A 27,975-nucleotide genomic window follows, 5' to 3' on the forward strand; every position below is an offset into this window, starting at 1 on the left:
ACCCTCTTTTCTGGAATCTTACTTTCCTTACTTTCTCTCTTAGTCAAGGTAGAATTTCAGGGCTTTGAAATGGAGAGTGTAGGAAGAATCAAACGGGCAGAACCAAGAATGCAGCTATATTTACAAGACATCTAGATTTTATTTATTTGTTTCATATATGGGGGCTTCTATTTAAAAATTATTTTTATTCAAACACCTGGGCTGGAGCAATAGCACAGCGGGTAGCACATTTGCCTTGCATGCGGCCGACCCAGGTTCAATCCCTTCTTTCCTCTTGGAGAGATCGGCAAGCTACTAGAGTATGTCGCCCAAATGGCAGAGCCTGGCAAGCTCCCCATGGCGTATTCAATATGCCAGAAATAGTAACAAGAAGTCTCACAATGCAGACGTTACTGGTTCCTGCTTGAGCAAATCAATGAATAACGGGAGGACAATGCTCAGTGCTATTCAAGCACCGTTATTTACAAAGTTGTAAAGTTGTTCATAATACAGTTGTTTCAGACATAAAAGTTCCAGTTTCACTATGATGTGTCCTTTCCTCTACCAGAGTTCTCAGTTTCCCTCCCAATTCCCAAGCCTGCCTCTTAGCAGGCACGTAACAAATTTACTACATATTGCATACTACAAAAGATGGCAATGGAATGATCAGAAAATAATTAAATATACAGAAGTCATTAGGTGATGATTGATTGCTGTGTGATTTTAACCTCCGTAAATAAAAATGCAAATCATTTAATACAATATAATCTTATCATGAAAATGATAGCATGTAGGAGTAATACAATCAGAATCTAGAAATAGACCCATGGAAGGGTGTTGAAAGGCCACAGAAGGTGGAATATAGAAAAAAGAAGTTTCCTAAAAGAGAAATGGTCATTTCTGTGAAAAAAGAGAGAACCAGAGTTAACTGAGTGGGGACTACTTAGAAAGGTGACAGTAATTGTCCTGCAAAAACTCTCAAAGTCACTTCACAACTATTCACACCAAAGTTTGCCTTTGGGCTGTCATTTTCTTTGTTACAGTTGATAGTAATTAGGTAAGTTAATTATCTAAGTTATTTGATTATTCCTCCTTTATATACTGTGCCTGAATCCAAGTTAAAATTGTAAGTTTAAGAGCACCTTTTAGAAATAACTGTAATAGGGTTATGGGAATTTAGGCACTATAGCAGATGGAGGAAGAAATTAACATTAGGCAGAAGTCCTTTTTACTCCTATGAATTAATGTAATGCAGACAAAATTTCTTCTACCCCCATAAAGACTGACCCTCACTATTAAGACTGAGAATCAGTCATTTCAGAGTTCAAAGGAACTTGAAAGCTGTTTTAGTAAAACTCTGTATTTGATATTGAAATTAGTATCAAAAGGAAATCTACATTGTACTTTAGAAAATAACTATGCATACTTGATAGTTCTATATGGAACACATATACTAGAATATGGACATCATGATGTAATATTATTGATTTGAAAAGGGACACTCATTAAATGATAGTAAAATTCAAATTAAGTATGAGGATTTGTCATTTAAAGAAAATGCTTTAAAAATCATTGTTAAAATCTCTAAGAACCCCTAAAACTTCTAATACTCTTTATTTTTTCACATTTGAGTTCTATTAATGACTGTTAAAATTGAAAATGAAAAATGTAAATTGTCTTTAATGTTTTATTCAATGTCATATAGCTGATTCCAATAAAGAAATGTGTGCTGAAAGTGAGCACCCAAGGTTGAAAGTGAGTTCATGCAGCACTGGTAACAGAGAAAAAGGTGTAGCCGAGGTTATCTATCTAATGAATTGCTGGCAAATTTACTCTTGAAATGTTCAGTCTGTCCTCAAATAATTGTACCATCCTAATTTCCTTTCTGTCTAAATCCTTTCTCATGCCCAGACCTGGCACTGAATGCAACACTGGAGGACCTGCATTTGATTCTGTGGAACCTGAAGGGCTTCACAAATTGCACAGAAACAGCAGTAGTATAAGGCACAGTAAATGTTTATGTATACTGCATCCAATGATGCCCTAAGAGAGTGTCTCTTTTTGCCACGGCAACTGAAGAAATGAGAAAAGAAACCATTAAATAACCTTTGAATTCTATTAGAGTTTTTACTGCTCTTACCTCTGTCCTAGGGGTGTGGTGAGGTGAGACAGAGCTATGTAGGCAACACTAGCCTTCCTGTAAGAAATACAAATCATGCAGTTCTCTATGAAACATGCATGCCTCTATACAATAGAGAGAATGTTTTATTCAATCCCTATTTTCCTTGTTACTATTCTTTCAAAGATGAGGAAGAAATAAAATAGAATTTGTTATTGTTCCTTCCTATGACCTCTAACTCCATTAGCATAGGTTTAAAGCATTCCTTTGGAAGATGGAAAAATCAAATGTGTTTTTCTGAATGGGCAGGCTCTGTTATTTTAGAGAACAGTCAGGAGTCTGTAAAGTGAAGTAACAGTTCTTCTATCTGTCAGTTTTAAGGTTTAGAATTAAGTTACGAAGATACTTGGAATTCAGTTATGTGATTTTTCCTTTCTTCTTTTATTATAATGTAACCCAAATTATAATGTAAGTGTTTGAAAGTAATTCATGAAGTCTTAGTAAACTTACTAATCTAGTAGGTCAAAGAAAAGCTTTCTGCAAACACTAGTCTGTTTAGTTCGTAGCACAAGAAAATTCCTCCATTTTTTCTTTCTTTCTCTTCCTTCCTTCCTTCCTTCCTTCCTTCCTTCCTTCCTTCCTTCCTACTTTCTTTCTCTCTTTTCTTTCTCTCTTTCCTTCTCTGTCTTTCTTCCTTATCCTTTCTTCCTTTTCTCCCTCCCTCCCTCCCTCCCTCCCTTCCTTCCTTCCTTCCTTCCTTCCTTCCTTCCTTCCTTCCTTCCTTCTTTCCTTCCTTTTTTCCTTCCTCTATATTTATTTCTTTCTGTCCTCCCTCCTTCCCTCTGAATGGAAAACATGTGGTCCATCCCATTGAAACCAACTCTACAGCCCCAGCTCTGTTATTTTTACTGTCAAATTTTTCTTTAACGAAGGAATTTTGAACTCTGTGCTAAGTAGCAAGTGGCAGAGAAGTTCTTTTGTTTCTGGAAGAGAATATGTGTTTGGTAAATGTTTGCTGAGAGCTTTATGCAATACCCTAAACATTAAGGAAACTGAATACTGTGATACTGAAGAATGACAAAAAAAAAAAAAAGAAAAATTAAAAGGCTCCAAAACGGGCAAAAGGAAGATGGAATATCTGCCCAGATTTTTGCCTCTGTTCAGGTAATTTGCTTCCTCGATGAAGTAGAAACACCTAAAGAAATATTTTAAGTTTCTCTTTATAATCCCCTTAAAAGTGCCCCCTTGATATCCAACTCATCCTTAGATTAATATACAATCCTAATTACTTGTCATGCAAATATAAAATGAGAAGCAACCCTACTTAAAAGCAAAAAGACCTGTCCTAGCATGTGTATTATAGATCTATTTGCCCTGCACATGCTGCCCTGGAAAGCCGAGATGGACCAATGATCGTATTTATATGTATGTCGGCATATTTCTACCCGTATCTTTTTTCACTTCTTTTTAATCACTATTTTTGTTTGTTTATTTTGGGGTCATACCTGTAATGCTCATAGCTTACTCTTTTCTGCTTATTGGATTTGAACATCTTTCTTGTGGATTTCTTTTCATTAAAATTAAATATTATACTTAATGTTTCTCACTATACATTGATAAATGAGTATGGAAACGTTGTGAATGTCACTGTCCTCCTATTGTTCCTTGATTTGCTCCAGCGAACCAGGAACATTGTGAGACTTGTTACTGTGTTTGGCATATCGAATATGCCACGGGTAGCTTGCCAGGCTGTGCTGTGCAGGTGAAATTTCTTAGGTAGCTTGCCGGGCTCTCCGAGCGGGGTGGAGGAATTGAACTCGGGTCGGCCATATTGCCGCATGCAAGGCAAAGGCCATACCCGCTGTTCTATAGCTCCAGCCCATGGAAGTGTTAAAGGTTAAAAATAACTTATGAATCTTCTATGTTTGTGTGTGTATTGTCTTTTGATTTTAAAAACATTTTGCTAGAGGACCTCACATTCACAGTCTAGCAGTTTTCTTGCCATCTTTATTTTTCTTACTAAGAGTTGCAAGATTGATAAAATAATGTAATCATAGTATCTAATGTGTCTTGATACCTTTCTTTTACATGTAATACAAGAAAATATCAAATAGAAAATAAATGCATTCCATTCTCTTGACTAATTAATCTCAATTATTAACTATTGAGGAATTCTTCATAAGGTATGAAGAATTACAAAAAAAAACCACATTTCTGAGCACTAGTATTGATTTTATTTTACTTAATTTTTTTCTGGATTTTGTATTTTATTTATTTTATTTTTTATTAGTGAAACATCATGATGTACAGTTGTAGACTTACAAACTTTTGTGCTTGGGTATCAGTTATAAAATGATCGAATACCCATCCCTCCACCAGTACTCATTTTTCACCACCAATGATCCCAGTAGCCCTTCCAGCCCCCCTCAACGTCCTACCCCCCACCCTACCTCACCTCTGTTGCAGAGCATTCCCTTTTATTCTCTCTTTCCTTTCAGGTGTTGTGGTTTGCAATAGAGGTATTGAGTGGTCATAGTGTTTGGTCTATATTCTACTTTCAGCATGCATCTGCATACTGAGCAAATCCTCCTAACATCCTTTACTTTGTGTCCCCTTCTCTATCTTAGCTGCTTTTTCCCCCAGCATGTGCTGCTAGCTTCCAAGTCGTGGAGCAGACCTTCTGGTACTTATCTCAACTATTCTTGGGTGTTCACCTCCCATTTGGTTACTTTATGTTTCCGATGAGTGCAGTCTTTCATCTCCTCTCTTTCTGGCTAATTTCACTTAGCATGATACCTTCCATGTAGATACGCTTATATGTAAATTTCATGACTTCATCTTTTCTAATAGCTGCATAGTATTCTATTGTATAGATGTACCAAAGTTTCTTTAACCAGTCATCTGTTCTTGGGCACTCGTTTTTTTTTTTTCCCAAATTTTGACTATTGTGAGCAGTGCAGAAATGAACTACAAGCACAGATATCATTTTGACTGTACTATTTTGTCATTCCAGCATATATTCACAGTAATGATATTGCTGCATCAAATGGGAGTTCAATTTCTAATTTTTTTAGAATCGTCCATACTGTTTTCCAAATGGACTGAACCAGTTGGCATTCCCACCAGCAGTGAAGTAGGGTCCCTTTCTCGCCACATCTGAGCCAACAACAGTTGCTTTTGTTCTTTTGGATGTGGGCCAGTCTCTGTGGTGTGAGATGATATCTCATTGTTGTCTTGATCTGCATCTCCCTCATGATTAGTGATATAGAGCATTTCCTCATGTACCTTTTAGTCATTCGTATTTCTTCTTTGACAAAGTTTCTGTCATTTCATCACCCCATTTTTTGATGGAATTGGATTTTTTCTTCTTTTGGAGTTCAACCAGTGCTTTGTATGTCCTTGATATCAACCCCTTATCGAATGGATATTGGGTGAATATACTTTCCAATTCTATAGACTGTCTTTATATTTTGGTCACTGTTTCCGTTGAGGTGCAGAAGCACAGTGGGTAGGGTGTTTGCCTTGCACGCAGCCAACATGGCCGACCAGAGTTCGATTCCTCCACCCCTCTCGGAGAGCCCGGCAAGCTACCGAGAGAATTCCATGTGCCAGACACAGTAACAACAAAGTCTCCAATGGAGACGTTACTGGGCCCGCTCAAGCAAATCAATGATCAACGGGAGGGCCTTTACTTTACTTTACTATCTTTTTCTTGACTTACCACTATTGCAAGTGCTTCCAGTACTATACTGAACAGCAGTGGAGAGAGTGGACATCCTTGTCTCATCCCTGGTCTTAGAGGGAAGGCTCTTAGTTTTTTTCTCATTGAGGATGATGCTTGCCTTAGGCTTGTGGTTGATGACTTTAACTATATTGAGGAAAGACCCTTCTATACCCATCTTGTCAAGGGTTTTTATCATAAATGGATACTGGATGTTGTCAAATGATTTCTCTCTATCTATTGATATAATCATATGTTTTTTATCTTTTCTTTTGTTGATATTATGGATTATGTTGATCGATGGGCTGAAGCGATAGCACAGTGGTAGGGCATTTGCCTTGCATGTGGCTGGCCAGGCCGGCTCGAGTTCGATTTCTCTGCTCCTCTTGGTGAGCACGGCAAGCTACCGAGAGTACCTCGCCTGCAGGGTAGAGCCTGGTAAGCTACCCATGGCGTATTTGATATGCCAAACACAGTAACAACAAGTCTCACAATGATGGAGATGTTACTGGGCCCGCTTGAGCAAATCGATGAACAATGGGAGGACAGTGCCATACAGTGCTATGTTGATTGATTTCCGAATGTTAAAACATCCTTTCATCCCTGGCATGAATCCCACTTGGTCATGGTGTATATTTTTGATGAATTGTTGAATTCTATTTGCTAGTATTTTGTTGAGAATCTTCACATCTGTGTTCATCAGGGATATTGGTCTGTACTTTTCTTTTCTTGTGGTGTCTTTCTTTCCTTTTGGTATTAGAGATATATGAGCCACATAAAACTGTTTGGAAGAGTTTCTGTTTCTTCAATTTCCTGGAATAGCTTGAGAAGAACTGGCAATAGGTCCTATTTAAATGTTTGGAAAAATTCGCTGCTGAATTCATCTGGACCTGGGCTTTTGTTTTTGGGAAGATTTTTGATTACAGTTTTAATTTTCTTGATTTTAATAGGACTATTCAGATATCCTTGGTATTCTTGATTCAGTCTTGGGAGATTATAGGAATCCAGGAATTTATCTATTTCTTCTAGGTTCTCTTGTTTCGTGACATACAGACTTTCAAATTAGTCTCTGATTATATTTTGAATTTCTTTGGTTTCTGTTGTGATATCCCCATTTTCAATTCTGATTCAGTTTATTAGAGTTCTCTCTCTCTTTCTTTCTGAGTCTTGCTAGGGGTTTATCTGTCTTGTTTATTTTCTCGAATAACCAGCTCTTGTTTTCATTGATCTTTCAGGTTATATTTCCGGTTTTCATGTCATTGATTTCTGCTCTAAGTTTTATTATCTCTCATGGGACAGGTAGAATGCTCCATAGCTGGAAGCATGCCTCATGAGCAAAGAGGAGAAGGCAACTGGAATAGAGAAGGGATAGCTAAGAAAATGAAGGCTTGAGGAACCGGTTGGGATGGGAGATGTGTGTAGAAAGTAGATAAACGACCAAACATGATAACCTCTCAGTGTCTGTATTGCAAACCATAATGCCCAAAAGTCTAGAGAGAGAGTATGGGAAATATTGTCTAGCATAGAGGCAGGGGGAGGGTGGGAAAGGTGGGCATAGGGGATATTAGTGGTGGGGAATGTGCGCTGGTGGAGGGATGAGTGTTTGAACATTTGTGATTGTAACTCAAACATTAAAGCTTGTAACTATCTCATAGTGGTTCAGAAAATAATTTAAAAAAGTTTTATTATCTCTTTTCTTTTGCCTGGTTTGGGCTCCTTTTGTAGTTCCTTTTTTAAGATTTTGAGCTGTGAATTTATTTTGTTTATGTGGGCCCCTTCTTCCTTCCTGATAAATGCTTGCAGAGCTATAAATTTTCCCCTTAACACGGCTTTACCTGCATCCCACACATTCTGGTAGCTCGTGTCTTCATTCTCGTTTGTTTTCAGGTTATCTTTTGATTTCTTCCTGGATTTCTTTCCTGACCCACTCATTGTTCAACATTGAGTTGTTTAATTTTCAGGTGTTCGATTTGGTTTTCTGCATCTTTACATGATTAACTTCTATCTTCAGTGCATTGTGATTTGAAAAGTTAGTTGATACAATGTCTATCTTCCTGATTCTGTTGAGGTATGCTTTGTGGCCCAGCAAATGGTCTGTTCTGGAAATTATTCCATGTGCACTGGAAAATGATATGTTTTCATTTTGGGGGGATATAGAGTCCTGTATAGATCTATTAGTCGTCTCCTATTTCTTCCTTCAGAGCTATTATTTTCTTGCTGAGTTTTAATCTTCTTGATCTATCCAGAGGAGATAAAGTGGTGTTGAAATCTTAACTACTATTGTGTTGCTTGTAATGTCCTTATTAAGGTCTATTAGCAGTTGTTGTATGTATTTGGCTAGTACTTCATTGGGTGTGTATACGTTTAGGAGTGTGATTTCTTCCTGCTGTACATATCCCTGGATTAATAAAAAAATGTCCTTCACTGTTCCTTCTAATATTTTTCAACCTGAAATCTATGTTGGCCGATACTAGTAAGGCCACTCCAGCTTTTTTGAGGGCGTTGTCTGCTTGTAGGATTGTTTTCCCTCCTTTGACTTTTAGTCTGTGTTTGTTCTGATTGTTCATATGTATTTTTTATAGGCAGCAGAATGTTGGGTTCTGTCTCTGGATCCATTTTGCCACTCTGTGTCTCTCCATTGGTGAATTTAGACCATTGACTTTGAGAGAGATTATCGTTATGGGGTTTTGTGTCCTCTTTCTGTTAGGGTTTGTTGTGTTTGTATGGGGTTGTCTTTTCTTACAGTAGCACACTTAACCCTTCTTTTAGGTTTGGTTTTGAGTCTATGAAGATCCTGAGCTGTTGTTTATCCACAAAACATTGTACCCATCCTTCGAGTTTGAGTGAGAATTTAGCTGGGTAAAGTATTCTTGATGAAGTGTTCATTTCATTGACTTTTTTCACTATATCCCACCATTGCCTTAGGGCTTGGAGGGTTTCCTCTGATAGGTCTGCTGTAAATCTAAGCGGTGCTCCTTTGTATGTGATTTCCTTCTTTGACCTTGCTGCTTGCAGTATTGTGTCTCTATCCATGGCATCCATCATTCTAACTATAGTATATCTTGGAGTGTTTTTGTTAGGGTCTCCTTTAGCTGGCACCCTTCGGGTTCCTTGAATCTTGATGCCTGCATTCTCCAGCTCTGGGAATTTTTCAGCAATGGTTTAAATCTGACTTTTTCACTGTGATTGCTTCCCTGACCTTGTGGTACTCCAATGATTCTAATGTTGTTCCTCTTGAAATCATCCCCTAGGATGATTGTTTCTCTGTAGAACTATTCTGAATTCTCTTCCCATTGTTTGTTGTTGCCTGTAGGCTTCCTGCAGCTCATCTTCAAGCTCACTGATTCTGTCTTCAGCAGTAGCCATTCTACTGTTGAGGACACACACTGAGTTTTTTTTTTTATTTCATCTACCAAATCCTTTATTCGTGACCCTTCTGTGCATAGTTTCCTATTTCTGCTTTCATTTCTTCCTGTATTTTCTTGATTGTACTATCCATTGTTTCTTTCATGTCCTCCTTTAATTTACTGGATATCTGTCCCACCATTTCTTTGAGTTCATTGAATATCTTCATTACTTCCTCTCTGAATTCTTTATCAGAGAGCTCACATTTGTGATACTGCCTATTGAGGCTTCTGGACTCTTCATCATTCTCTCCTTGTGGTGAAGATTTGGGCTGTTTATTCATATTGTTGTGGTGGTATGGAGACTGAGATGTGACAGCAGATTTCTAGGTAAGGGTGATAAAATTGTGGCCTTGTGAGTGGGCATTAGCCCCAAAACAGGCCACGCCCACTTCTGAGACCACACCTACTGCCGCAGAGGCCAGGCCATTTCTGTGGAGGTCACACCCACTTCTGCAGAGGCCACACCTCCTATGGATACCTGGTGTGGGGGAGTGCAGACCTAGGAAATGGAGAAAACAGGGCCTGGCGTTGGGAAAGACAGGAATGTGCTCAGGGTGGGTGGGCAGCCCTGGTTCCGAGATGATGCTTGGGGCATGGAGCCAAGGTGGAGGTGGCATCCCGGGTTCAATTATTCACTGACCTGGGAAAGGAAGAAAACTGGTTGCGGTTTGGGGATGGACAGGGTGTTCAGGGAGGGTGAGAGGCTCAGGGTGTGAGAGAGATTTTATTTTACTTTATCCCATGATGCTCAGGGTTTATTTTTGGCTCTGCCCTCCAGAATTACTCTTGAAATTTCTCCTAGTACCATATGTAATGCCAGGAGTTGAACCTGGTTGGTTACATGCTAGGCAAAGTCTCCTACCTGCTGTACTAACTCTCCTGGCCCTAGTTTTGATATATGACAACTTTTGTTTTAATGACCGATGATACTTCATTACAGACAGAAACTTTTTATAATGTTATTTAATTTTTCAGAAGTATTCAATTTACATTTTAATTAAATATTCATTTTGGAATGTGTGGAGATTTTGCTATGTTGTATAACTGTCTCAAAATTGAACAAATATAATTGGAATTAAAAAGAAATGAGGACATTAGATTAGTAGAAATTATAAATTATTTACAGATGAGGCAAATTATTTTGCTTCAAAATAAATATTTATTTTGCTTTACTTGGAAAAAAGTAGAATGATATAGGTCTTTAAATTCTCTGGTGGCCCATGAGAAGTTGAAAATATGACTAAAATAGGAACATTTGTTGTTAGAATACTTTTTTCTTTCAATGTTTTTAAAGCATTCTTGCTATCAATCACAATCAACTGCGACTGAACAGTCTGATATAATAGCAGAAGTGAGAGAAAGCCTCTCGGGCAGTCTTCACCTTGGAGTCCGTACTTGCTCTTGGCACTGTTGACTATTATTCTCCCTACTCAAGCTGCTTACAATCAATTTAGTCCTGAGAAATGTCTCTGCACTGATTGCATTTTAAAGTGTGTATGAGTATTTCTTCTTAGCACTCACACAGCTTCCATCTGCTCAAAGCATAGAAGGTAATCCTTGCAAAATTATAAGATAAATTATCTTTTAATAGTCTTCAACATTTAGAAAAATAATTCATCAAATTACATAGAGCATACTTAATAAAGTAGTTACAAGCTTGGCATATAGTCACCACCAAGTTCTTATACTGTCTTTTTGACAATAGAGTAGAAGGTTTTGATATTAAGCACAGATTATATATTTACATCCCTTAGCAGTCATATCAGAAACAATGGAATAGATTTAATCATATTTTTATCTTCTTTCTCTTTATTCTAAATTGTCACTTAGAAAAACAAAGTGAATACGCTCAAAAGATTTTCCTGTGACTTTTGTTATTGAATAATTTCTGTGTGCCAGATAATTGCATCCAGATACTAAGGGCTTCCTTCCTTGATCTGAAGACTAGCTTTTAAGGAAAAAGTGACATTGTAAGGGTATAAATTATCAAATGAGAAACTTAACCTCAATCCCCTTTTTGACATGACATGATGGACCGTGATTTTTTAATGATCTTCATTCACGTGGATACCGTGCACCTCTTTGCCTATGTAAAACATTCACTTCCATTTTCAACTTTTACTTCATTGCTTATTTACTTAAAATACCAGTGCCATTTACTAGGATTCAAATATGATTAGAGTCATATTTGATTTTAATATTCATCTATCCAATATTTTATCCATAATTTTTCTCTTTATACTTTATAACTGAATGCATATGTATGGTATATATTTTTGGATATGTTTACAGTATAACTTGAGTCATGCATATTATTGGATGTATATTTCAAAAACTCAGTATTATGTAATTAGCTTATTAGTTTTCTGAAAAAATAGAATAAAATTTCTGCTTTCAATAACACATCCATCCAATAACTGTATATGCAAGTTTGTATCTACCTCTTTGAACACATTTATACAATTTATATGATATTATTTGAAATCCCGTATAGTTTGAGTCACATATTATTTTTATATATGGATATGCATGTATATATGGATATGTTTGTATGGTAGCCCATATATAATGTTTGGTTATATTTAAATTAAAATCCAAGATTAATACCCATTTTATTGTTTATCCTGCCAGAACCTAGTATGTTTCAGAAACTCTGAGAAACACATGGGCTTATATTTCTATTAATCAGTTTTGTAATCAAATATGAATGTTGAATTCTGGAACATTATTCCACTCTTTATTGCATTGGTCTAATTAGAAACCAAAAAAAACTTCTCCTCTCACTTAACTTTTTCATCACTAACAAATACTACCACTGTTTGTGTGTAAATAAGACACACTTATTACCTTTCCATTTAACATAAAATTTATTGCCAAAATGAAAATATAAAGGAAATATTTTAATAATATAGCACAAGGAGGATAGAAAGATAACCCAAAGGAATAGACTTTGGAAAGAACATTGTGTTTATCTTTGATACCACATATTTCAAATTTCATGTTCCAAAATTTCAAGAAATATGCATATATCTTTGGTGGCCCCCAGTACTGATAAGTCAAACATCACCCCATAGCCAGGGTAAATACCCTCAGATTTGCAACACGAGCCTAGTATTTCTGGCTAGAGGGACTCTTAAAAATATAAAATAAAACTTTTATCCTTCTCACTGTATAGCACTTAAAATAAACTTATAGTGTATCCTATATACAATTTTTAATACCTCAAAGACATATATTGATCATATTATATTCTGAAATTTATATAGACTTCATAGAATTTCTCAGTGTGTTTTGTTATCATGACAACTGATAATCTTTTAAACTCACGTTCTTTCATAGTTTCTATAAACTGAATTTTAAGCATCAAATAGAAAGATATTTTCAGGTGGAAGTTACATGAGCCTATACAATAAGCTCAAACTTTGTGTACCTTAGGTTTTTTGTTTTGTTTTGTTTTCAATGAGTGTGTAAATAGTAACATGTGATTCATAGAGATGCTGTAAATATGGAAAAATCAGTGTGAAGCATAATTACATGTTTGGGAACAGTTATCCCCAACATGCCCAGACATGTTGCACACCAAGTCCAGGTAGGAGCCTGGCCATGGGGCGAAGGAGGATGAGCGGGAGGAGAAACCCCTCAGGAAGCAGGTGATCACAGCTCACTGTATTGCCAAATACACATATTCTTATGCAGAGTTTTGGCTTAATAGTCGTCCAATCACATTAGAGCTTAAAACTCTAGGCCTAACACCTTTTTCTCTCTGCGCAACCCCCCCCCCCCCCCCCCCGTTAAATTCCTTTCAAGGCTATATGTTGCAGTTAGAATATTTTACTTAAGGTGGTACTGATGGTTTCTGCTGTTCAGGCTTAGATGACTAAGGGGTCAAGTGAGACTCAAGGCTGGACACATGATGCAGGGACCCTGTTTTACTATCTCTGCGCAGTTACTCTCTCTTGTGCGGTTTCACTTTCAGGGCCGTTTTGCAAGGTCAACTTTTACTTGGTCCAGTGCCCTTGGCTCTACTCCATAATTAGAGAATTACTGTATCTGACTCCTGAAATATATTCAGAAGGGATAGCTACTATTATTATTAGTAATAATTGCTTCTATACCCCAGATATGGTTTAATGTCCAATAAACTAAAACATTATGATCAATATAATCATGCAAACTGTTTGTACTAGTTGATTTCCTTTTCTTTCATCTAAGCTCAAGTCTTGTTCCTATATTCACAGGGAATTCTAAAATTAAATTCCGTAATCATTAAGGGATATTTCACTCTGCTAATTGGATAGTCAGTGCATTATGGCAGCTATAGCAAAGCACCACATATTGGGTAGCTGATTCACTGTCACTGTCCTCCCATTATTCATCGATTTGCTCGAGCGGGCCCAGTAATGTCTCCATTGTGAGACTTTGTTGTTACTGTGTTTAGTATATCAAATACCTCACAGTATATCAAATACCTCACAGGTAGCTTGCCAGGCTTTGCCGAGCAGGCGAGATACTCTCGGTAGCTTGCTGGGCTCTCAGAGGGGTGGAGGTATCAAACTCTGTGTGGCCATGTCAGCCACGTGCAAGGCAAACGCTCTACCCACTGTTTATCACACCAGCCCAGGGTGACTGATTATGACCTAAAAAAAATTGTAACGGTTCTTTATTGAATATCCAAGATGAGGGGGACCATCATAGTCTTACCATGAAAGCAAAAAGAGTCACAGATTTATTGTATTTGCCGCTAACAGATGAAGTTAGGGAGCTCTTTTGTAAAACTTTTAATCAATTTATGGGTTTCTGCCTCATGATTTCAGCTCCCCAAAAGTTTCTCCTTTCTCATATTAATACCTTTGTGTTACAGCATATAAATTTGGTGAGTACTGTCACTGTCACTGTCACTGTCCTCCCGTTGTTCATCGATTTGCTCAAGCGGGCCCAGGAACGTCTCCATTGGAGACTTTGTTGTTACTGTGTTTGGCATATCGAACACATCACCGGTAGCTTGAGAGGCTCTGCTGTGAGGGCGAGATACTCTCTGTAGCTTGCCGGGCTCTCCGAGAGGGTCGGAGGAATCGAACTGGGGTTGGCCATGTTGGCTGCGTGCAAAGCAAACACCCTACTGCTGTGCTATCGCTCCAGCCCAGTACATGTGAGGGAAATATATAATTATCCTTTGAAACTCATTATTACTGTATATCTTTGGGTTGGTATGCCCAAAGTTTAAAAATAGGCCTTCAAGTCTCAGGAGATAGTACACAGTACAAGGTGCTTGCATGTTGTTAATCTCTTTGGTTCTGCAAACCCCTCCAGCAGTGATCCCTGAGCATAGAGCGAGGAATAAACTCTGAGCACTTCCAAGTGACTCAAAAAAAAAGAAAAGAAGTAGAAACAAAAGCTATAGAATTTTATATATATATGTGTTTACCTTTCTACTTGATTACATATATATATGTATATATATACATAAATGTTTGGACACACTGTATCATTCTTAAGAAAATATCATTTTCCTTATGATAGCCTTTAGATTATATTTGAATATCTTTATCTATAAATACAAAACATAAAGTAAAATATATGGTGCACCGGTATAATCAGTTAAAAATAATTCATTATAAATGCATTGTGACTATAAATGTAGAACTATGCTAAATTATAGCCATATTTTTAGCAATATATATTTTCTCACTCTGTCCACCACTATTTATAACGTAATTCAGTGATTCTGCTTTGATCTTATATTTTACTTTTTTTCATAAAATGAGATATGATATTTCCTTTGATATGTAACCTAGTATATTTTGTGTTAAAAAATTTGAGAAAAGCAAGAAGAAGAAAATTTGACCATGCTTATATTCAGGGGAAATAAAGATAATATTTCAACCTATATAATTTTTCTGCTTAGATGGTATCCTCTTTATTCATAATTTCAGTTTGTTTAACTTCAATGCTTACTATGTTATTTGGATAATGCTTTTAGGTTTTCTAAATTTGGTGATTTCTTATGAATATTTCATATTCAGCTGTCTGTTTTTGAATAACTTTACAGTATTTTAAAATTAAATTAAATTGATTACACAGATCCTCATTTTTCATTATAGTGGTACATAACACATTTCACAATGATTTAGCATGATTTAAATTAGAATTTAATATTTGAAGATATTATTCTCATTTCTAAGTTTATACCAATTTTCAGATTTTTGGAAAATTCATAAAATTAGCATACAATTTATTATTATTGTTATTACTATCTCACGGCAGAGCCTGGCAAGCTACCCGTGATGTACTCGATATGCCGGAACACAGTAACAACAAGTCTCATGATGGAGACGTTACTGGGCCCGCTCAAGCAAATTGATGAACAAGGGGAGAACCGTGACTGTGACCTTATTACTATCTGGTTTATTGAGTTTCAGAAGGCATTGCTCAGGGCTTACTCCTGGTTGTGCTCACAGGAATTCTCCTGGCGTATTATAGTTATCCGATCACCTTTGGCAGGTTCAGGGGACTATATTTAGGGTGCTGAGAACCAAACATAGGTCAGTCACATGCAAGACAAGCTCCCTACTCGCTCTTTTTCTCTGGCTCCTGTAGAATTAATTAAAAGAAATTTGTTAAAATAGTTTTAATAATTTTAAGCTTGTGTTGATTTAAAAACTTTATTGGATACACAGATTATAATTAAGATGCTTCTTTATCTTTGTATTTCTTTGTTCTTTGTTTTATAACTTCACACATGTCATTATTTAACATGTTATCCAGTTTAAAATGAAATTATTTTTTGCTATTGTTGGCTCAGCAAATGTTGGGGTGTTTCTTCAGTTGGGAGAATTTCTCAGTTATAAAATTAAGAAAATTTAAAGCAGCTATATGTAAAAATCACAGTATAATTTCATATGTGCTTTGTAATTCCTTTACTATGGCAAAATATATTTTCAAGAATATTATTATAATGATGCAATACAAAATGCATCTTCATGAATCTAATAAAATGAGTTTATCCCCATTTTCAAATCTTTTTAATGAATAGTTTTCTATTTTGTGTTTATCACTGTTTTAATGATTATGGGGCTGGAGCGGTAGTACAGTGGGTAGGGCGTTTGCCTTGTACACAGCCCATCCTGGTTCGATTCCTCCGCCCCTCTCAGAGAGCCCGGCAAGCTACCGAGATTATCCTGTCCCCACGGCAAAGCCTGGCAAGCTACCCCGGACATATTTGCTATGCCCAAAACAGTAACAAGTCTCACAATGGAGACATTACTGGTGTCGGCTTGAGCAAATCAATGAACAAGCAGAGGACAGTGCTAATTATTATTATTATTATTATTATTATTATTATTATTATCATTATTATTGTTATTATATATGAGAGAGAAAAATCACTGCCTGGGACCTGAGAGATGATATGAGTATGATGCTTGCTGTGTATATAGCTATCCCTGGTTTTATCCTTGGCTCCTCCTATTTTCCCTTTAGCCTCACCCTGAGCACTGCCAGGTGAGATTTCCCAACAAACAAATAAATCAGTTTCTGATCAGAAAAAGTAAAAAATATATGTATCTATCATTGTTTGGTTGAAAAAATGCTATTTTTCAATACCGTTGATTTGATATAAGGGCGAAAGATGGTGAAAATGATGAGGATGATATTCCTTCTCCAGCTTGATTAATATGACAGACTGTTACAGCAGTTTAGTTGGTCTAAATCTTGCTCTCTAAGTCAGAGTATTGACTGAATTCTTTGTGTTTCAATTTCATCTATGTGGAAAGTTAATGTTTATTACGTCTCCCAAAGTGATAATCTAGTTATCCCTTTGAGTTAAGTCAGTTAATGTGTTTTTCTACTATTTCTTTGGAAAAACTGCCCACTTCATATAAGAATAATATCAGATATCAGATAAGAGAATCACATTTATTCTGTTTCATCATTTTATACTTATTACCTAAAATAATGGTGCTTTCCAATTGACATGTAGAAGCTGGAGGTAATGAGATAAATAAGAGTTCAAATGCAGTGCAGGTGGAAACAGGTTTGCTTTACTAGACCTATGTTGGCTTTAGTCATGATGTGGAGAGAAACAAATCATATTCTCAGCACCCCCGTAACTTTTATGTTTCTTGTGTCTCAGTCCTCTCACAATGCAGACTTATGTTTATTTGCCTAAAGATTGAAATTGCAGTTAATAAGCAGCACACCTACCTTAGTACTATTTCAATAAAGCATTTCATAATCAATATAAAAATCCATCCATCGGCATATTATTTCAACTTCCAAAATAAGCATTATGAAATTAAATTATGATATAATATACAGCATTCAGCTTTTTCTTTATATTTTTCTATTTATCTGTATCTTTAAAACCATGGGTTTATTTGCTTTACATTAAAATAGTCAACCGTTGCACTCAAAAGCAGTGAAAAACTCAAGCTCTGCTTGTGTTATTATTAATTCATTTTTATCTGTTTCTCAGAGGAGCCTTAGTGCTCTTTCATATTCCAGCCTCTCTCTTAAGTATGTTAGAACATACTTAAAATTACCTGCTAGTATCCAGTTAAGAATTTGTTGTCTCCATATAGACTTCTCATAAAGTCTAACAGCTAAGAAGCATTCAGTAGTGATTAATATGGCATGAGAGGCAATTTCACAAAAGGTTATTTCAGTTGTCAAATGAAGAAATTTAAGCACTGGTATTAATGCTAATATCTTTGTTTGCTCTTAAACCTGATAACATAGCTATTAAGAATTCTGTATCACCAGAGAAAACTATGATCTGACAGGTTAGAAGTGCCAAGGACAACGGGAAAATGACCAAAATACTAATATAGGAAACAGACAAATCTTGAGCTCCAAAATATGAAATGGAAGGGGTAAACAAGTCACAACAAAAAATGGCTTTAATAAAAAAAGTTGTTTAACCAGATTCAAATAGCATTATTTAATTACACTCAGCAGAGATAATTATGAGTTTTGTTGTTTGAAAAATTTTGTTGGTAAAAATGGTTTTAGTATTTTGAACATTTATTTTATTTTACTTTTTGCTTACTCTTGGCAGTGCCATGTAAGTCTCTTGTTTTGGGAAAGAAACTGAGGGTCTAATAAGTTAAATTATATCATAGCATTATTATCTGACATTATTATTTTATTTTTAATTAAGTAAATGACTTAGCATATAATTGAAGGAGAGAGGAATCCCATGGCTCTGATTGAGATAAATTATTTATGATAAATCTTTTAATACTTGTGGAAGAATTTTTTTATCATTGTCGTATTAAGTCTGCAGGTAGAAACCCAAATTATCCTCAAGGAGAAAATACGGAATGAGAACAGCATAACTGTGTGTCTAATCCCACCTGTAATGATGGAAATCATGACATATTATATTCAAATATCAAGCTTAATAATGTTAACAATTATTAACTATGGATTTTCCATTATTAGATCATTACAAAGAGAATAGTGATTTGCAAGTTTTATAATCTAAAGTAGTAAGAAAAGTTCTCACTAGAGAAGTAATAATTAAATATTGTAAAACAGGTGAGCAAGTCAATCATTTTGACTTTGGAAAAAAACGTTTGCCAGGAAAAAAAACTGATGAAAGTTTATATGGTGTGTTTGAGGATCAGTAGAAATGCAGTGCATCTGGGGCAAGATGAATAAGTAATTAAGAGATAACAGAAATGAGGTCAAATAGGCAAATGAACCACAGAGAAGATTGGCCTTTGTGGACCTAAAAAGATGTTAGCTTTAACTAATACTTAAATGGAAACTTCTTTGAGGAATTAAGCAGAAGATTTACTTGATCTGCCTAATGTTTTAACTGTGTGACTCTGACTTTGTACTTTGATGGACAAAAGAGAAGATAGGCAGATGTAGAAGCATATAAACCAGTTAGGAGACAATTCGAAAAATCTACTTAAGATATGATGACAAGTTGGAGCAGGGTGTTGATGATGGTCACTGAAAGTGAGGGATTCCTGATATTTTTACACTGATAAAAAAAATATTCATTTACAGATCTGAGACCAAAAGTAGACTTGAGTTCAACTATTTTCTGACTCACTAATTAGAACAAAAACCTCAATATGATTATATAGGTAAACTCTTGCAGTACAGCAAGTTATTTTTACCTCCACCCTCTTATTATTTTGACTAGAGAGCAGAAATATAAAGGAAATGATTCAGTAATCATCATTTGATCACTAAATGAATGTGTGATGATTTGGTTTATGGGGTAAGTCAGGAAGTCAAAGAGATGGTGGCCAGAGGTAGTCTATGTATGAGCTCATAAAGTTCGCATATTGCACTCCTGAGACTGTTTCTGATCTTATACATCTACCTCTAAAAAGCCTGCCCTTTACTCATAAGGGAGGCCTATAAAATTATATGGATGGGGTCAGTCTAAATTCATAATTATTGTTAGAAAAAATAGCTCACTACATTTCCGTTATTTATCACCAATGAAAGTAAATAGCTTTGTCCTCACTATTAGACAAACCATTATGACTAGAAAGATATGGGATAAAATTTGATAACTTGAAATAGACTATATTTAACTTAAGGAGGTGAGTTGAAGCAGATATCAGCTTTGCAAATATATTTTACAAGCAAATCCTTTAAAATATGCATGAAGATAGACAAAACAGTTTAATAATTAATTAGAAATTTAAAATAAATGGATGCTGTTTTATTAACTCACTTTATTCTTTCTCTTTTACAATAGAGCCTACTGACAGGCCACCAATATTATTAATCGCAAATGCTGAAACAATTGAGCTCTTCTATCTTAATGGAAGTAAAATGGTGACACTGAGCACAGTCAATGGAAATGAAATACATACTCTGGATTTTATTTACAATGAAGATATGATTTGTTGGATTGAATCAAGAGAATCTTCAAACCACCTCAAATGTATGCAGATCACAAAAACAGGAAGATTAACAGATGAATGGACAATCAATATTCTTCAGTCCTTCCATAGTAAGTGTTTAATTCATACTTCTTTCTACCCGTTAAGGATTTAATTTTCAGACCACTTGACAGTATGCTTTGATTTTCTAACAAAGCTAAAGGCTAAAATGGAAAACTACCTATACATATGTAAATGAATTTCAATATATTCACTATGTACATTTCCAGATACACATATGCATATAATTTCATTGTTTATGTAATGGCAAATTTTAGAATTAAATTAAAGTATTTGCTTAGTGATTATTACAACTTCATCTGAAGGAGAATTGTAAATATTCTCTGAATGACAGTTCACACTGTGATACTGAAGGTGAGTTTTTTAAAATGTAGGTTCTCTGTGCCTAGACCAGTAGCTGGGGGCTGATTAGCACTGTATACTCAATGCTTTTCCATTGAGTAACATGCTAGTTAGCCAAACGTTACCAGAAATCTTTCCTAGACTCCTTAGTCACTGAATATGAGTGCGGCCACTTCCCCATGTGTTCCCAAGTACCAACAAAATAGAACAAGTAGGTGAGTTGAAACTGCATGATCATCAGTATCAGTTAACTGGTAAAATATCCCTAAAACTAGTAGGTTTATGCTGATTAGTGACAGTTACTTGTGTTTGTTGACTTTCTGTCCCACCCCCACCCCTGCAGCTAGAGACACAGAGCTTTATATATATTCTTTTCAAAAGACTGAAATGTGCTTTATAATCTACTCATAATTAACTTTGATACTTGCATGCCAAAAATCCACAAACTACTAATTGGCCTTTTCTTTCTGCATCTTAAGATAAACTGAAATCAACTTGTTACACATATGCTTATGTATTTTCTATCAGTCATTTAAGCATACACACATGCACATGCATTTTCTCTCAATTTTTCTCTCACCTTCCACTCTTATGTAGGATCATAAGCATTTGCTTGTGTTTGCCTTGTTTTTATATATATATATATATATATATATATATATATATATATATATATATTCATACTCTATAAGCACAAATAATGTGATGATAGGAGTGTGCATGAATACCTATCACTATGCATCGTTGGGGAGATTATCATTTTAGCCATTCAATCCCCTCATATGTATATATTTATATTATTATTTACAGAAAATAATAAAAAAATACTTTTTCAAATGCTATGAAGACAAACAGTGATAGATAAAGAAAAGTATACAGTTAATCAAATTATAGAATTACATGAAAATTATAACTTTTAATGTAAAAATTTTTGTGATTTAGATTTAATGAATAATTAGTAAACCAGAGCACTGTGAGTATGGGCCCAAAATGAACAAACAAAAAGTAAGAGACCACAGTACCTGGCATGCTAGTGTTTACTTCAACTATCTTTCAAATTTTATTCTGCAAATCTTTGTCTAAGTTTACTCATTTAATATAAAAGCAATAATTCTTTCTTTACTATGTATATATATATATTTTTTTATTTGTGAGACATCATGAAGTACAGTTGTAGACTTACAAATTTTGTGCTTGGGTTTTAATTATACAATGATCAAATACCCATCCCTCCACCAGTGCCCATTTTCCACCACCACAGATCCCAGTATCCTTCCCACCTCCTATCCCCCCATCCCATCCTGCCTCTGTGGTGTGGCATTCTCTTTCATTCTATCTCTCCTTTTGGGTGTTGTGGTTTGCAAGAGAGGCATTGAGTGGCAATCATGTTTGGTCTATAGTCTACTTTCAGCATGCTTCTCCCATCCTGGGAAGATCCTCCCAACACCCTTTATTTGGTGCTCCCTTCTCTATCTGAGCTTCCTTTTCCCCTAGCACGTGTGGCTGGCCTCCAAGTCATGGAGCAACATTCCTGGTACTAGTCTCGGCCACTCCTGGGTGTTAGTCTCCCATTATGTTACTTTATGTTCCCCAGATGAATGCAATCTTTCTGTGTCTATCCCGCTCTTTCTGACTCATGTCGCTTAACATGATACTTTCCATGTATAAGCCATTCACTTTGAATTAATTTATTTGAAAAAAAGGATGGTTGAATGTGTTGAACCACTTACTTTCAGTGATGGCAGTGGGCATAGGTGTGAGTATGGGCTGGGAATAGGGCTGGGTTCCCCTCATTGTTTATAAACCATGTATTTTATCAACATGTCAGAGAACAGCTGCTGTTAGACATGATGAGTTCTGAATACCATGGCAATGTGTGAGTTGCTAATGAAGACTGAATATCTATTGCATGTATAATTACATAAAATTCCTGTCACAGTCTATAAGCACAAATAATATACTGATGGGAGTATGCATGAATACCTGTCACTATGCATTGTTGGGGAGATTATCACTTTAGCCATTCAATTTCCTCCTCCTTTATACATGTCTTCTCATAATTTACGTAGACAAATTTTTTTAGTGTTATTTTTTCCCAAGATTTCTAAGAGGAGAAAGCTAAGCATTACAAGTCATATTGGCTTACATTTAAAATTTGCATAATAATTTTAAATATTTTATTACAAAACTAAAATTTGCATTACATATCTTGTACCATTGGATATCTACCATATCTAAGTTTAATAAAGAGGAAAGATATGAACTTTCTACTGGATAATAGCCAGCATTTTAACAACATGACTCATCTATTTCAGACAAAAGTAAAAAAAGGATAGAAGTAAATCTTATTTCCGCTAACAAAAAACAAACAAAAAAAAACTGGTTTCTTAAAAAACAATTGCAAACCTGTCACAATCATTACTACTTATAAAATATAACAGCTTATTAGAAAACACTGGACTGCATTATTATTACCTTATGAAAAAGAGAAATGAAGCACAATCTCTATAGCCCACACCACAAATTGCAATATATACTTTCGCTCTGGCTTTCCTAACGTTTTTCTAAAAGAAACTTTCACTTAAAGAAAAAAATAAAGTCTCTGACAAAGTAGTTAATATCATTCAAAGAAGGGTGCATCAAACTTTGAATTTGGAGTTAGACATTACAGCCTTTGTAAACAAAATTATTTCTCCCAGACGTTCTCAGGGTAGCGTACTCAGTTGGATGGTATATTCAGTAACTATCCATTGGTACTGTAATGCTTAACACAATTTCAAACTATATTACCTAAACAAAATTGTAATTTTAAAAATTAGTTTAAAAATTTACACAAAGCATCAGTAATAGCCTCCCCAAAGTTTCTTGGAGAGTATTGTGATGGGGACAAAATAGCCAAATCAATGAAAAAATGATAGGATTAACAAAAATTATGATATCTAGCTATTTCCTTAGAACAAGGTGTCAGTGATGGTGAGACAAATATGGGTACTTTAAGTGTAGATCTCTTATTGTGGCAGACAGTTCTGGACCAAAATGTTTTCTCCCAATTAGATATCAAGCATTTCTACTGTTTTTTTTTAATATGAATTCTTCATTATTCTGCTACAATGTTTGGGGATAATTTTTAGGATTCTAAAATGAATTTAACCAGGTTTTTTATTCTTTTTTTTCTTTGGTTCATTCATAGGCTTGGCTCTAGTTCATTCTCTGAGCTTCTTGCCTATTCCCTGATTAAAAAAAAATCAAGCTTTATCTTTATAAAGATGCCTTCAATGAACATTCAATGAACATACAAGTACAGATGTCATTTCTACTGGGATTTTTGTTTTGTTTTGTTTTATATCTGGGATATATTCCCAGAAGTGGTATTGCTGGGTCACATGGAAGCTCAATTTCTAGTTTTTGAGGAATGTCCATGTTATTTTCCAAAAAGGCTGGCATTCCTACTAACAATGAATGAGAGTCCCTTTCTCCCTTCATTTGTGCCAGCACTAGCTGTTCTTGTTCTTTTTGATGTGTGCCAGTCTCTGTGATGTAAGAAATCTCATTGTTGTTTTGATTTGTGTATCTCTGATGATTAGTGATATTGCCTTTTTTTTTTTTTGATAGCACAGCTTTAGGGCATTTACCTTGCATGCAGCCAGCCCAGCCAAGCCGGGTTTGATTCCTCCGCCCTTCTTGGAGATCCTGGCAAACTACCCAGGTTATCTCACCTGCGTGGCAAAGCCTGACAAGCTATCTGTGACGTATTCAATATGCCAAACACAGTAACAACAAGTCTCAAAATGGAGACATTTCTGGGTCTGCTTGAGCAAATCGATGAACAACAGGAGGACAGTGTTGACAGTGCCTTTTGGCCATTTGTATTTCTTTTTTATGGACTTTTCTATTCATTTCCTCTTCCCATCTGTTGATGGGATAGGAGGTTTTTTTTCTTGTAAAGTTCTACCAGTGTCCTATATATTCTGGATATTATCCCCTTATATGATGGGTATTAGGTAAATAATTTTTCCCATTCTGTAAGTTATCTTTGCATTTTGGTCACCGTTTCTTTTGAGTGCAGAAGCTTCTTAGTTTAATGTAGTACCATTTGTTTATGATTGGTTCCACTTGCTTGATCAGTGGTGTTTCATCCTTAAAGATGCCTTTAGCTTCAATGTCATGGGTATTCTGCCTACATTAAACTCCATGTACCTTATGGATTCAGGGCTAATATTAAGGTATTTAATCCATTTTGATCAGGCTTTTATGCCTGGTGTAAGGCAGAGATCTGAGTTAATTTCTTTGCATGCTGCTGTTCAGTTTTCCAGACACTACATGTTGAAGAGGCTTTCCTTGCTCCACTTCACGTTTCTTGATCCTCTATCAAAGATTAAGTGATCAGAGAGAGTCTGTGCCAGGATATTCAACTCTATTCCATTGGTCTGAGGGTCTTTTTCCTATTTCAATACCATGCTGATCCCAGAGGCAGGATCCCAGATACATGTCCCAGTAATATCTGGCCCAGAGGAGTAAGCCTGAGGATTCAGTAATTAACTGGAGAATTGAAGCAGCTCAGTTACAGCATTGCTTGGTTCCACCAGGGCTGCACTTGATACTGTGGCAGATATTGAAGGGAGGATTGAACTCGGATTCTTCTATGCAAGGCTTGCATTCCACAGGGTTAATTGATTTCCTCAGTCCTTGAATGGCCGGCTGGAGCGATAGCACAGCAGTAGGGCATTTGCCTTGCACGCAGCCAACATGGCCGACCCGAGTTCGATTCCTCCGCCCCTCTCAGAGAGCCTGGCAAGCTACCCATGATGTATTTGATATGCCAAACACAGTAACAACAAAGTCTCCAATGGAGACGTTACTGGGCCCACTCGAGCAAATAGATGAACAACGGGGGGACAGTGACAGTGACAGTCCTTGAATATTTCTTTTTAAAAACTTTTTCTGCAATTGTCTCCTTCTGTCTGACTTGTAAAATGACATTGGCACTGCTTTAATTTGCTTTTGTTTGATTATAAGTGGTGTTGTCCACTCCATTGTGGACACTAATCTCCACTTCAAATTTTGCAGCTCTGATGGCAGAATTATATCTTTATTTAAAATCAAAATTTTTAGCTTCTCATTTCTCTTGGGTTAACAAAATTTTATTTTCTTGCTTCTCTGTTAGCAGTTGATGTATCCCTTGACTCTCATACCCCACTCAGATCTGATGGCCCACTAAAAATACTTTAATTATACCTCCTTTAATATTTTTTAATTTTAACATATTTTTATGTTGATTTGCATGTGTTGCTTTATTTCACGTAATTCAGCATTGCTTGTTTATCTTTTACAAAACTTTATAGTTGACTGTAGTCCTATCTATCTGATCCTACAACATCACAGATTGAATAAAAGCTAATGAAGGGCTAATATGATAGCACAGCCAGTAAGGCATTGCCTTGCACTAGGTCGACCTGGGTTTGATTCCCAGAATCCCATAAGGTCCCCCGAGCACTGCCTGGCATAATTCCTGAGTGCAGAGCCAGGAGTAACCCCTGTGAGCGGCCAGGTGTGCCCCAAAAAAGGAAAAAAAAGGAAAGGAAAGAAAGAAAGCTAATGAGTGAGAAGTGCTTTTGGGGGTCAGAAGTAAAGTGTGACGTAAGGGTTTTCTGTATACTTTACAATTACTGAGAAACTTTATTAGGTAAAGGTAAAGGCCCTCCCGTTGATCGTCGATTTGCTCGAGCGGGCCCAGTAACGTCTCCATTGGAGACTTTGTTGTTACTGTGTCTGGCATATCCAATACTCTCGGTAGCTTGCCGGGCTCTCCGAGAGGGGCGGAGGAATCGAACTCGGGTCGGCCATGTTGGCCGCTTGTAAGGCGAACGCCCTACCCGCTGTGCTATCGCTCCAGCCCAGACACTTTGAATCCGAGAATTTATGTTTTCATTCTTCATTAGAGATTACGTATACAATTCATAAAATAATTTCAGGAGTTGGTCAGCTTCTAATGGAGGAAGAATAGATAAAATGTAATGATTACCCTTATCTTATAAATTGGTGAAAAAAAATTAAATAATGTTTTACAATCTAGATTTTGCACTACCCCTTCCTCCAAAGGTATTATTGTAAGCTATTTAGAGTACAAACATTTTGATCAGCATACTTTATGGATATATAAATTTCACACAAAAATCTTGGCTGCATTAACTGGATTATATTGTTCCCTGAGAAACACCTGTGAGGGAACCAAAGTATATCCTCCAGGGAATTTTATAGCTGTTCTCATAGATCCAAATTTTATTAACTACTGTTTTATTATCACATATGTGTTTTACTAAGCTCATTACGTTTAAATGATTCTCTTCTGTTTGGCATAGTTATATAGACATATAAAAAATGACTTTTCTGAGAGATGATGGTTGTATGTATGTTGTTAATTTACTAACATAATCACGCTTGCAAAATGCCATGGGGAAATCCCAGGTACTTATATTTTTTCTGAAAATTAAAGTTTGCTTCTTAAATATATTAAGTTGAGACAAAATATTTTTATTGTACAAATTTTATAAAAAATCACCTCTGTGTTCCATCCCAATCTTGTAATCCTCAGTTTTATTTTGGGACTAACAATTTCCTTGTCCATACTATCTTCATGCTATTACAGTAACAAAGATATATGTGAACAATAAAATATTTATTTTAAAATTAAAACTTTAGATGAGTTGCCCCCCAGGAGCGGTTGTCTGACATGCAATATATGTGTAATGAATACACACCTCTTAAGTTCTCATAAGTACATATTGTTAGGTTTATTCTTAGCAATTATTATACCTGTGACATACAGATTTCAGTATTTACTGAATATTCTTAAATTCTGAATTCTCTGAAATGAATATTTATTTTCCCTCCTAATTCATATATTAGTTGAAGTCCTAATACCCCGATGAGTTTATATTTGAAGCTAAGATCAAAACCTAATTAGAAGTAGTTAGATTTAGGTGAAGTCATGTGATTGAAACCTCCACGTGGGTATTCTAACTGTATAAGAAGAGGAATGATTGGGGCTCTCTATCATATGGCAGCAGAAGAAAGTTGACAATGTGATCAAAAAAGTGACTTTCTGATTAGTGAGATATGCAGTAGGTAAAGCATTTCCTTCAAGTGTCCAAATTGGGTTTGATCCCTGACACAGCATAAAGTCCACTGAGCATCTTCAGGTGTGATCCCTGGAGCACAGAACAGGGAGTAAGCCCTGAGAACTGCCATGTGTACTAAAAACAAAAGCAAACAACAACAACAAAAAAATTAAAAAAAGAAAAGAACTCTTTCCAGATCCAGAATTTATTCATTAAAGGTAGAATGAACTGGGGCTGGAGCAATAGCACGGTTGGTAAGGCATTTGCCTTGCACACAGCCGACCCAGTTTAAATTCCCAGCATCCCATGTGGACCCCCAAGTACTGCCAGGAGTGAGTCCCTGAGCCGGAGCCAGGAG

General features: G+C 36.0%; 1 protein-coding gene across 1 annotated transcript in view; it reads left to right on the forward strand.

Moving 5' to 3' along the window:
* The window catches only part of LRP1B (LDL receptor related protein 1B), a 1,985,988-nt gene that overhangs the window by 898,075 nt on the left and 1,059,938 nt on the right, over nt 1–27,975 (forward strand). Inside the window, exon 6 of the mRNA XM_056117551.1 lies at nt 19,950–20,207. Within this exon, the coding sequence (XP_055973526.1) occupies nt 19,950–20,207 (258 nt within the window). The remainder of the gene's footprint in view (nt 1–19,949; nt 20,208–27,975) is intronic.

This window comes from Sorex fumeus, unplaced genomic scaffold (genome assembly GCF_029834395.1).
Source record: "Sorex fumeus unplaced genomic scaffold, SorFum_2.1 ptg000035l, whole genome shotgun sequence".
Classification (NCBI taxonomy): domain Eukaryota; kingdom Metazoa; phylum Chordata; class Mammalia; order Eulipotyphla; family Soricidae; genus Sorex; species Sorex fumeus.